This window comes from Haemaphysalis longicornis, unplaced genomic scaffold (genome assembly GCF_048455015.1).
Source record: "Haemaphysalis longicornis isolate Haplotype H1 unplaced genomic scaffold, Haemaphysalis longicornis Haplotype H1 scaffold_3, whole genome shotgun sequence".
In the NCBI taxonomy this organism is placed as follows: domain Eukaryota; kingdom Metazoa; phylum Arthropoda; class Arachnida; order Ixodida; family Ixodidae; genus Haemaphysalis; species Haemaphysalis longicornis.
Window position 1 is genome coordinate 50,468,621 of NW_027526335.1, and position 12,315 is coordinate 50,480,935.

The 12,315-nt window shown below is 49.9% G+C and overlaps 2 protein-coding genes across 3 annotated transcripts in view; both read left to right on the forward strand.

Moving 5' to 3' along the window:
- LOC144174441 (cytochrome P450 2A4-like) overlaps window positions 1-12,315 on the forward strand; it is a 98,772-nt gene that overhangs the window by 20,875 nt on the left and 65,582 nt on the right. The gene's annotated exons all lie outside the window — the stretch shown is intronic.
- LOC144174437 (cytochrome P450 2A4-like) overlaps window positions 1-12,315 on the forward strand; it is a 45,340-nt gene that overhangs the window by 6,232 nt on the left and 26,793 nt on the right. The window contains exons 2-3 of the mRNA XM_077703154.1: window positions 10,285-10,529; window positions 11,294-11,418. Of these exons, the coding sequence (XP_077559280.1) occupies window positions 10,312-10,529; window positions 11,294-11,418 (343 nt within the window). The 5' untranslated portion in view covers window positions 10,285-10,311. The remainder of the gene's footprint in view (window positions 1-10,284; window positions 10,530-11,293; window positions 11,419-12,315) is intronic.

Here is a 12,315-nt window from a genome sequence, read left to right on the forward strand (position 1 = left end):
GTGAGTACACTCATTTGTACTCATTTGTACTCAAACTCACGAGTGAGTACGATGATGAGTGATCACACACCCAGAAAAAAATAGTGAGTACGATGACGAGTGAGTATAGGGGTAAGTCCACTACTCGTGAGTACAGTACTCATGAGTACACTAGTCATGAGTATGAGTACTCATGAGTACAGTATTCATGAGTATGAGTACTCATGAGTTTGAGTACTAATGAGTATGAGTACTCATGAGTACACAGCACTGATGAGTACACAGCACTCATGAGTACACAGTACTCATGAGTACACATCACTCATGAGTACACAGCACTCATGAGTACAATACTCATGAATACTGTTTTTGCGAGTGCTTGCACTCTTGAGTATATGCACTCCTGAGTACAGTAGTGCAAACAAGAAAACGGACGACAAAAGCTGCCACCCGAAGACACGCAGAAAAACGCAGTTTACGGCCACGGCTGCACCGACAACCCCCGAGCTCCCCTGAGCCCGACCCGGCCTGAGAACAAGAGGGGACACCAGACGCAACGCGAGTGCTTACGTTCCGTTTTGCTTTGTCACATGTACTTGCCTTCGCGCAGTAAGTCGCCCAACGACAGTGCACCGCGTCAGACGTTTTCTTCCTCTCTCCTGATTTATATGTAACCTGTGTTTTTCTAATCAATTAAACAATTTATTTTTTCTACTTAGTCTTTCATTCGAGCTACGACTTAGCTAACAGTGCAGATAAGTTGATTATTCGTGAGTAATACAAATTGAGTACTCATGAGTACAGATTGAGTACTCATGAGTGCAGAATGAGTAGTACTCATGAGTGCAGAATGAGTAGTACTCATGAGTGAAAAATGAGTAGTACTCATGAGTATTACTCATGAGCAGTAGTACTCATTGAATACTCATGAGTACAGATTGAGTACGAATACTCGTGAGGACAAATGAGTTTGAGTACAAGTGAGTACGATTACAAATGAGTATTTGATGAGTGAGTACGAGTGATTTTGTGAACAGACGAACTTTTTGAGTCTGAGTTTGATTGAGTACAGCGTGAATGAAAAAAATTATGATTGAGTTTGAGTGAGTTCTTTCTGTTTTGCCGACCTATGGGCAGGTGTCGCCGTAGTCTGTGCGCTTGCGGCGCTGGCTTCTGATGTGTCGGGCAGGTGTCGCTAGTAGTCGGTGCGCTGGCTCACATCCGGCTCCTCTCTGTTGGACCAAGTCCCTTTGGTCACGGAAGTGGCACTGCTTGCTGCCTTCATTGCGAGAGGGAATAGTCCTTCAAGCGCTCGGGTAGGCGCCTTTGGCGCTGGGGTCGAGATGAGGGTACCGCCGGAGGTAGGATTGCAGGTCCAGGAGAGGCTGGCGGTTGAGATGGCTCCTTACTAACACTGCGAGAGGTGGAACATTCACACAGAGACAAATTTGGGCTCTTTAGGATGTAGGGCTCGATATAAGGTGGCACATAGTGCTTGAGTTGAGACACGTGGACTACCCTGTCTTGGATCCGATCACGAGGCCCTTGACCAGATATGCGGCTAACGACAAACGTAACAGGCGTTTTCTGGTCAGTGATTTGATATACTCCTTTGAATTTGGGTGCCAACTTTCCAGTACCATCTGTTACAGGCTCTTGGCGGCGCACCCAAACGAACTGGCCGACGTGAAAGGAGTGGTCCCTATGGGATTGATCATACGCTTCCTTTCGTTTCTCTTGGGCTTCCTCAGTATTGCCTGCTGCAGTATCCCGGTTCTGGGACAACGTTAGGAGGCGGTCTTGCAGTGTCCTTGCTGTGGCGGGACGGTGACGTTGATATGGAAGCTTGGGAACGTATCCGTAAAGTAGTTCAAATGGAGAGAAACAGCTGCTGGCACTGTAGCTTGTGTTAATGGCAAAAGCAGCTTCTTCGAGCTTGCTGTCCCAAGAGGTAGGGTCACTTGGACACAGCTTCCGAAGAACTGAGATTAAAGTCCCGTTGCTTCTCTCTACTAGGCCATTGCTGGCTGCACGGTATGCAACCGAGTAGTGGATCTCTGCGCCATGCATGCGCATGAAGTGCTTGAACTGGTGAGATTCAAAGGCTGCGCCATGATCACACATGCAGTCATCAGGGCAACCAAACCTAAAGAACACTGACTGCAAATGTGCTATCACCTCTTTGGCTGCTGTTGAAGTCACAGCTGCTGGGATGATGAAGCGTGTGGCGAAGTCAATTACATATAGAATGTACTTCGTTCCTGCAGCAGCTGGCATGGTGATGTGATCAATGGCAATTAAGGCAAAAGGGGTGTCGGACACTGGCATGAGGCCCATTTTGCCGACACTTTTAGACACTGGGCGGTTGGTGCTCTGGCAGATCTGACATGCTGTTACGTAGCGAGTCACTGAGGGTGCAACGTTTGGCCACAAGTAGCGTTCTCTCACTTTGGCCAGAGTACGGGTTACATCCATGTGGCCTCCACCATCATGAACAACTTCCAACACAGCTTGGCGTATCTTCGCTGGCACTATGATGGTTTGCGCACCTGTGGTCCCATCGCTATGGTACAAGATGTCATCAATTACGGAAATGTCATGCTCTGGAGATTCTGAAGATGACAGGGAGCGACGAAGATCCTGGCACTCTTCGTCTTCTGCTTGCACAGCTGCTAGAGACTGTGGCTGGTGGAAAACTGCTGCAGATAGTCGCGACAGCATGTCAGCAACCACGTTTTGGCGACCAGGATGGTGCTGTACCGTGAAGTCGAACTCTGTAGGATCCATCAACATGGTGGTAAAAAGACGTGAAGGCCTGATGTTGGCTGTCAAGCACGCAACAGTCCAATTGTCGGTTAACAGGCAAAATTTCTTGCCAAGTAAATAGTGGCGGAACTTAATACTGACTGCCCAGTGAACACCAATACACTCCCACACGTTACTGTGCAACTTTTTCACCTCAGCAGTCAGTGCGCGACTCGCATATTCAATGACAGTTTCTTTGCCACGCTGCTTCTGGGAAAGCACAGCACCAATTGCTGTTCCAGAGGCATCAGTTGTGACAGTGGTTTGGGCGTCTGGATCGAAATGACCGAGTACAGGTGCTGTTGTTAGTGCTGTGCGTATTCGTTGAAAAGCTTCATCGCAGTCACTGGTCCAGTCGAACTCTTCAGACCGAATGAGACTCTGCAAGGGGGCTGTGATCCTGGAGAAATTCTTCACAAAACGGCGATAGAAGTTGGCAGTCTGGAGCCATGACAAGACTGCTTTGCTGTTTGCAGGCTGCCGGATTTTCAGGATGGCGTCGACTTTAGCAGGGTCAGGTTGCTTGCCGTTACTGCTCAGAATGAATCCCAGAAACTTGATGGACTCCAAACCAAACTTGCATTTATCAAGTGAAACCTTGAATCCACTGGTGTGGAGTAGACGAAGGACTTCAAGTAGTCTCGCAAACTCATTAAAAGTTGGTGCAAAGACCAGAACATGATCCAAGTAGACTCGCACACCACATTTTGAGCGATGTGGCTGTAAGTTGGCAAAAATTGACTGCATGGCATGCTGGAACGTGGCAGGCGCATTTTTCAGCCCGAATGGTATGCGGGTCCACATGATGGTTCCCTGGTGGGTAACAAAAGCGGTTTTTGCTTGGTCTTCTTCACGAACACGAACCTGCCAGTACGCAAACTTTAGGTCCAGACAGGCAAAGTACTGTGAACCGGCAATGTCATCCATGATGTCATCGGCATGAGGAAGTGGCTGCACGACGCTCACGGTCATCTTATTTAGGGGCACATAGTTGACACAAAAGCGCTTCTTACTACCTCTGCTGACAACGACTGCGGGGAATGCCCAAGGTCCGAAGACTGGAAGAATGATGCCTTGCCGAAGGAGTGTGCTTGTTTGGGTCTCGAGAAAACGACGGTCTGCAGCCGAGTAGCGGTAGGGGGATCGACTGTATGGCACAGCGTCCGGGAGAAGGTGAATTGAGTGTTCAACACCCTCGTACAAACCCAAGTCATCCTCTCCATGAGCGAACACTTCAGCGTGTTTTAAAATAATGCTCGTAATTTCCTGTTGTTGAGCTACTGGCAAGTGGCCACCGAGTTGAGCAGCGGGCAAGGATGGGTCAATGCAAACCTCAACTGTTGGAGAAGCAGCTTGCTTGCATTCAGGAGAGGGGCTGTAGTTGTTGAGAACATCCTCTTGGCAAGATAGTGCTAACCACGGCGGCTCATCTGGTCCTGGCAGTGGAAAACACTGGAGTCCTGCTGAGCTGTGGTGTCCAGGCATATGGTGATTGAACAAGGACCCCTGGATCATAACAGCGTTCGACATCCTGGGCAACAGTCGTTCATGGCACCGAACAATCGTTCCTGTGGGTGCGGGGCGAATTTCAGTTGGCATGTGTGGCTGAATTACCAATTGTGCATGGCTTGCAGAAAACCAGTCTTCACCTAATATAAGTGGCACAGCATTATTATGGCGGGCGGCTGCTTCAACCAAGGCGGTGATAGGTCCGACAGAAACCTTCAAACATACGGCACCAGCTGGAGCTACTGTTTCTCCACCGACGACGACTAGAGAGGGTCTAGTCTAGGGCAAGAGGGGCAAAGAGCTGACCAGGCAGCGGGAAACAAGCGTCACTTTCGATCCACTGTCGGGAAATGCATCCACTTGACCAATCCCAGCAATTGTGGTGGTAACAAGGGCACACTGGACCAGTGATCCATCGAGGGTTTCCGAAGGGGTACTGTGGAGAGCTGGGGAAGAATGTGTACTAGACGTTGGAGCGGCAGCTCTAGATGGACACTTGGATGCGAGATGTCCTTTTTGGCGGCATTGGAAGCACACAGCTTCGGCCAAGTTCTGTCCAGGACGGTAGGCAGGAGCACCATGCTTAGCGGAGACGGTGTGGTATCGGAACTCTTGTTGGTCTGGTGGCAGGGCGTAAATTCGCTGTGGCCGGCTCGTTCTGTCTGACACAGCCTGAGGATTCATGTACGCTGAGTTGCGGGAAGGCGACTGTAGGCTTGGAGTGGGTGGTGTGGCGTTTAGATACCCTGGGCGTGAAAATGGAATGGCCGAATGGCTCAGTGTTTGATCAAGCTGAGTGACAATGTCCATATATGCTGCGACGGTCGCTGGGCGTTGTGCTGCTATAGTAGTGGCCAGGTTCGAGTCGGCAATGCCTTGAAGGGCGTACTCTATGCTCTGAGTGTCCGAGAGAGTGACTGGGCATCCAGAGATGAGCTTCAGCTTTGCCAGAGAGTAGTTGACAAGATTCTCTTCGTGTGCTTGCACGCGACAAGTAACGGCTTGTTGCCACTGCAGCAAGGTCTGCTTGGCGCTGAATTGATCTAGGAACGCTTGCCTGAACGTTTCCCACGTCGGGCATTGACGGCCAATGACGGCTTTCCAATCAGCGGCCGCTCTAGGAAGTTTGCCCATGGCGACGGCGAGTAGTGTTGAAGGCTGCCACGAAGCAAGGTTTTGAGTTCGCTCCAACTCTTCAATCCAGTGGGACGCTGAAATGCCGCCGTCCCCACTGTAAGTAGGAAGCGATGCGGACAGGTCTGGAAGAGTTGTGACTTGAACAGGGACTGCAGCCCGTTGCGACACATGAAGGAGCTGCTGAAGTAAACCTGTCAGCAACTCGGTAGTTTGTGCTGCATCGGAGCTCGGCGGAGGCGGTGCTGTGTCAGGGCGCTGGGTGGACGCCGCGGAGTCTGGGGAAGTGGGCGTGGCTGAGAGGTTTTGAGCGATGTCGGCGATAAGGCGGTTTATTACTTCTTCCTTCGGCCCGGTAGCGTCCAGATTTCGGCGAGCCAACTCTTCACGGAGATAATCTGCTGTAAAGCCTGCGAGGTCCTCTGGCGTAGCCTCGTTCCAATTCACGAGCGGCATGGCGGTACACGGCAGCAAACTGGTTACGAGACGAGAGGGCGAGTAGGGCGAACGGTTTGGGCACTGAAGGCAGGTTACTTCATCGGGCGGGCAGGCGCCAACACGACAGTCGGCGAAACACAGGGCGAAGCGCGAAATGGCTCTGGCGAAGTGGGCGGTAGCACCTGCACACGGAGGGAGCCCTGGGCGACGAAACTTCACGGGGCGATGCTCCAGGCACGGTTCCGGGTCGACTGCGCCAGTTGTGAGGGGCGACGCGGGCCAGCGAGGGCCCGAGACGCGACCAAGGCACTCGAAGGCAGAAAACTAACTTTATTAGCGAGGCAAGACGCCTGGAGGAGCCTCTCAAGCTACTACCGCCGGCCGCGCGCCGCACACTCGCTCTGCTCGGCTTCGTGCTCGCTTTCGATGTGGCAGGCAGGTGTCGCCGTAGTCTGTGCGCTTGCGGCGCTGGCTTCTGATGTGTCGGGCAGGTGTCTCTAGTAGTCGGTGCGCTGGCTCACAAAAGGAGCCATGAAGAGAAAACACAAGATTGGTTCATTAAAAAGATTGCCTCGTTAGAATCATACTGACACCACTTTTAACGTAAACTTCGCTCAAATAAGCTACATAATTAGGAAAAAATGGGAATGGCCATGCGACCCACTTCATTTCCCGCAACAGAACCTATGATGTCACATGAGACAGCTCTGCGATTGGCGGAGGGCGGCAAAAGCAAACGCAAATTAGGCACAGTTTATAAGCTTGCTGAACGAGCTATTTGCGCGTAAATTTAGGGCACATTCTTTTTAAAGCCGTAAGAATGGTGGGACAAACAGTGTAAGTTACGAAAGCACATGTAAACATAGAAGTACTGCTATTGGAACTGCGCGCACTATGCTTGTTTAGCTGCACAGAACTGCGGAGCTTTGGGGTTGTCTCAGACGATACCGGCCGATTGATTGACGCTACGGTGTCTTACGTGACCATATTTGTCGAGCGAGCACTGTTTCAGGCAACGATTTTCTCCCGGAACAAAAACAAGTCAGGTTAAAAAAGGTGAAAAACAAACCAAAGGCACAAAACGGCATGCTACGGTATGGTGGCGCCATCTAGGTTTCACGTAAACAAACGCGTGAGCATCTCGATACCAACGCTGCCGTACAGGGTGGAGACACCCTTTGAACGGTACCGTGCCGCTGCAATTGGTCAACGTGCTCAACGAGTAGTTCTTTTCATTTCCCACGCAATCCAGCAACGCGGAACAGATGAGATGATTAAAACTTCGCCAGTTAACCGCGTTGCGGCGATAATTGTAGCGCGGTTTTGATACAATGACTTGCTTCGGCGGCGAGCGTGCGACCCAAAATGGCGGCGCCAGCATATACGTGTCTCCACCGTGTACGGCGGACGCATGAATCAAGGGACCCTAGGCTGCAGGGTGGTCTGTGATGTCATTGCGGACCACAAAAACACACGATTTAGCGGGAAAATCAAACTTTTAACCTAAATTGATTAATTTCTCAGTGAACAAAGCGTCGTTTGCATTCGGACAAGTGCTGGGGGCACTATAAAACACGAAATCTTTCGAATAATACAAACTTGTATTTTGTCTTCATGGCTCCTTTAAGGGGCCAGATTCTCTAGGGAAACGGCGCGCGCCCCTTGCCCGTCGTTTAGAAACGGCGACCTTGGGGACGCACGTGATTGGCCGTGTGCAAAATGTCGTCACACGTTGCGTCATACGGAAAAGTACCGCGGAGCAGTCACTCATGGCCGGTGACCTACTTATTGTGCCATTTTATGTGGTTTGAAAGACAAAAGTTTACTTCCCCTTTCTCCTAACAGCCCGGTTTGCATTTCGCGCGTTCGTTTTTCGCACTGCCTTGATAGTAGTTCGCGTCGCATCTGACAGATGGCGCCACCAGTCCACGGCGCCCGCGCCGCTCGTGGGACCTTGTTCTCGGCGGTAGCACTCGGTCTCTGCAAGAGGTAGCGTCAACACCCCCCTCGCGAGGGGCACGATCAAATGCAGAGCATTCCCGGGGGCGCACGACGTTAAGTAGTTTGCGTTACGTTAATGTTGTTGCACTTGTGGCAACTGCTGACGAGAGAGCGCTCGTCAGCAGTAATTTGAATGAGTCAAGGATATAAGGCGCGTCCGTAGCCTCCAAGACTGTGTCGGCTTTGTGGCGCAGTGGGTAGAGCCACACGTACATTTCGTTCCGCCCGCAGGGTCGAGAAATCGAAACCTGGCACCGGATAGTATTTTCTTTTATATAGTGTAGGGGGAGGGGTGCGGACACCGACGGTGAGGACTACGACGGGACAACGCGGGTGACATCGTGAGTAACTGAAATGCTCTGCATTTAAAAGGCCGTAATTGATTACGTCGAGTGTCAATCAACCGCACGCCAAACGCCGGCCAGAAACGATGGGGGGAGGTGCGTCGTTTCAAACGGCGCTCGCTTACGGCGAAAGCGTCCGTGGTTCCTGCGCGGCGCACAGGCAGTTCCGTTCGTGCCTTGTCATCTGCTAATTGTTTTTACCTCAGTGTTTTGTAAAACTAGAAGCTTGTTTGCGCCAAATACTTTGGCGACGTACCTCTCAGCGTGATTTCAGCGAACATCTTCACGCTGTCGCCGATGCACGAACCCGTCTGTCAACGCCGACGCCCCAATAACAACGCGGGCGCACGGAACAAACATATGCCGCACATTTTTCCGCCAGGCGCACTTGGGTTGCACCAGTGCGCCAGTACGCGGCTGCACCAGTACGGACAGTATGCGATAAATAGAACGCTGCCGTAAATCGCGCCTAAAATGGTGTACCTCGACATGGCGGTGCATTCGCCTCTTCGTTAGCGGCACAGTAATCTCCGCAAGCTCCGAGACGACAAATGCGATGGTCAAGGCGACAACACACGCCTCGCGACGCGTTCGCCGTGAGCGACGAGGAGCGCGCAAATCTCGCCTTTCCAAGGTCGCGGCGCGCACTCTCTGTGGCGAGTTGCTGCTCCGTCTCGAACCTCAACGGGCAACGTTCCCTAGAAGTCTCAAAAGGGATAACGCTAGGGAACGTAGCTTGCTCTTTGATTGGCTAGTTCCTCTCCTCCGTTCTCCCCGACACCTTGGAAGGCCGTGGTCTTGCTATAATTTTACGTCAAAATGACGTCACACGTGAAACGACGGCGCCGTTTTGGAGAATTGGGCCCAAGAAAGCTTCTTTCGTATAAAATGTTGAAGCTTTTCAAACCATCTGAAATCACACGCTGGGGCTGCTCTCTTGTAACCGCATGAATGCATCGCTTCGGCCAACTTTCCCACAAAAAAGTCGGCCGCGCATCTACTTAAGCAGCTCCAAATATCTTCCAAAGACGAGTCTCTCGCCGCCCCTGCCACGTAACAGACCCTCCGCTCTCATCGACCCATCTCTCACGCTGTTCCCCTCCGAGGTCTCTCGGTCTACCCAGTGTAATATTGCCTAGTTGGCACGGCTGCGTCATCTGTTGAGACTGCTGGGATGTAGCGTTCGAGCCACGAGCGTGAGGCTCGGCCGCCCGCCTAGCTTGTCTTTCGTTTTTAAAACATTTTCAACACGTCTTTCTTTTTAATTTGATATCGCAAAAATCAAACAGAAGAACACTACAAACAAAAACTATGTAGTGACATTTTCCCTTAACTAACCATAATCATTATCATCATCATCAGCCTGATTGTTCCCACTGCAGGACGAAGGCCTCTCCCAAAGTTCTTCATACACGTCTATCGAGTTCTAGCTGAGTCCACCCTTTCCAACCGAAATTTGGCAGTTCGTTTCTCTATAGAGGCTTCGGCCGGCCCTTACTGAGTTTGCGGTGCATTAGCAGTTAAATCGGCTTAAACAGGTTCCTCAAATAAGTCTAATATGATATTTTTTTGCTGAACAATGTTGACAAATACAAAGCCTATTTCTAGATTTATCAGACTGAATATGCTTTGCCCTTATAAGCGTCTCACTCACGAATTTGCTGTAATTTTAAACCGGGGGATGGAATCGAGGTACAGACCGACATAAAAAAATACAGACAGATCGACCAAACTTAGGATTGTTTGTCTTGTTTTATTCACTTCCGTTACAACAGTGACGTTGTGTTACCTTGTCCTTCGCCGCAATGAAATGACGCGGAGGAGTCCGCCGTTTGTCGGCCCTCTTTCCGTCCATTATCTTTTGCAACATATTCATTATTACTCGAGGTTTGATCTAACTGGAAAGTATCCTTCTAGTATTCTCCAGCCAGTGTCATGTCACGTGAGATTATTGGCGTTGTAATTGGTTGGGCGGTCAAGGGAAATTCAGGGTTCAGCTATATGTCCAACACGTGCACATATCCAGTGAGGTATGGAAAAGTGTCGAACGTAAATCTTTGCGCTTTCACTGCAGTCCCAACTGTGACCTGCGGGAAGAACCATGGATTGGCTGACCTTGGCTGCAACGGCGTTCCTAGCGTCGGTGCTGTTCATTGCCGTACAGCGCTGGTTCCAGAAGACCAAGTGTGGCCCTCCAGGAACGCGCCCACCACCTGGTCCCCCCGGCCGACCATTCGTAGGGCACACGCAGTTCACAAACAAGGACTTCCACTGCAACCAGGCCATGAAGTGGGCACAACAGTACGGTCCCGTCTACAGGTACGCGATTTCTTCAGCGGTCATCCTGCGGCTTATAATGACAGCAATAAAACTGGGGAAAATGTCGGCATGTACCCCGTCAGTAGCGTGGCGTCTTGGCTCTACTAACCTATGCAGCAATAACCTTGATGCGATATTCGGCCCTGGCATTGTTGCCGACCATGCGTTCTCCAAATAATTCATGGCAGCGTGTCGCTTTGGGTTTAACTAGTGACCTTGGACGGATTTTCAACTGGCCAGCCCAATAAAAGACGTATAAAAGTATCTTTTGAAAGCATGCGCATAGCAAATATCCGAAGGCCGCTCCGATCGCGTGTAATACGATGGAAAAAGTTTCAAGGCACGCAGCTTGGGCTTGGGAGATGTAGTCACACAGAAAACACGACGCACTAACACAGGACGAAGCTAGGACGGGACAAGGTGCAATGAAGGACACTATGCAAACAACCTGCTTTCGCAGGTAAATGTTACTGCCAAAGGCAGCAAAGGTCGACGTCAGATAGAAAGATAAAATCTACAAGAAGTCACTCGTACTCACACCACAGGCGTTCGTAAAATCTATTGCACTGAAATCAATTGACGCTTCGACGCTCGACAGCAAACCTTCATGTGGCAAGGAATACAACAAATCTTTTGTCGACCGCATAGGCAGTTAGACTAACATGGCCACTCGTTTGCCGTGGCACTCTCGCGGTGAAAAGGCGTATGTGGCTAAACAAAATTATGCACCTATGCTGACCTTGTTCATTTGTGTTTCTGCTCAGGATCAAAACAGGCTCGGCGGACATGGTGATATTAAACGACTTTGACTCAATCAAGAAGTTCCTCACAAAAAAGGAGGTTTTATACCGCCCACAAAACTGGCTGTTCCGAGGAGAGGTATACGGAGGTACGTGCTGATGTATATTTAATGCAACATTTTTTGTAACGCAGTCTCTCCGTCTATCCATTTTACAGATACCATTGCACTAGTGTTAAGCAGAGTTTTTTTTAGAACGTTAAAAAGTGTCGTAAGGTATGCAAGAACGTTTAAAAAGGCGTTTTTCACATTTTTTTGGTAATTTTGAGAGCTTCCAAACATTCAAGAAGGCTGTGCACTAAGAATCGTTTTCTTACCATAGCTGTTATAAAGTTATAGCCAGCTGTCTAACAGTTGGTAAACGGCTGTGAAACTTAAAATAAAGTGGTGGAGTAACAGAAACTGATAACTCAGCGAATAACACCCGCGTATATTGAACTTTTTCGAGTATGTTCTAGTCGGGTACGTAGAAGATTATTCAAAGACAATTTGTGAGGGTTCCTTTTTCCACACATTGGTTTAAATTTCCGTAAGGGGGATGTATGACGCCACAAGCGTCTTGGTTGTTTACTTTGCGGGCTTTACGCTAATGCTACAACTGTGAACATTACTGGATTCGTGATTTTATAGGTATTATTCTTAGCAAAACAGTAATAAAATGGGACGTCTAATAACATATGCCAAGCTCAGGCAAAAAGGCAACTGTAACGAAAGGTTCGTGGCAATAGACCGAAGACCATGTTGGCCTAATGTGTCGGCCAGTGCTGCAAAGCCTGGGAACTTGGTGAAGGATTGTGAATGCAGCTGTGAGAACCTTTACTGCGGGGTAATGAGATTAAAGGTATGGAGAGACTAGGATCTGTTTCTTCACAACTGTCCGTGGTTCCCCAGGACGTCCACGTGAGTCTGCCCATCCTACTTTTGGCAATGTCCACTTCAACGATGGTAACAGAAGCGCAGCAGATTGTTTGAGAAAAGCAGGCTTCG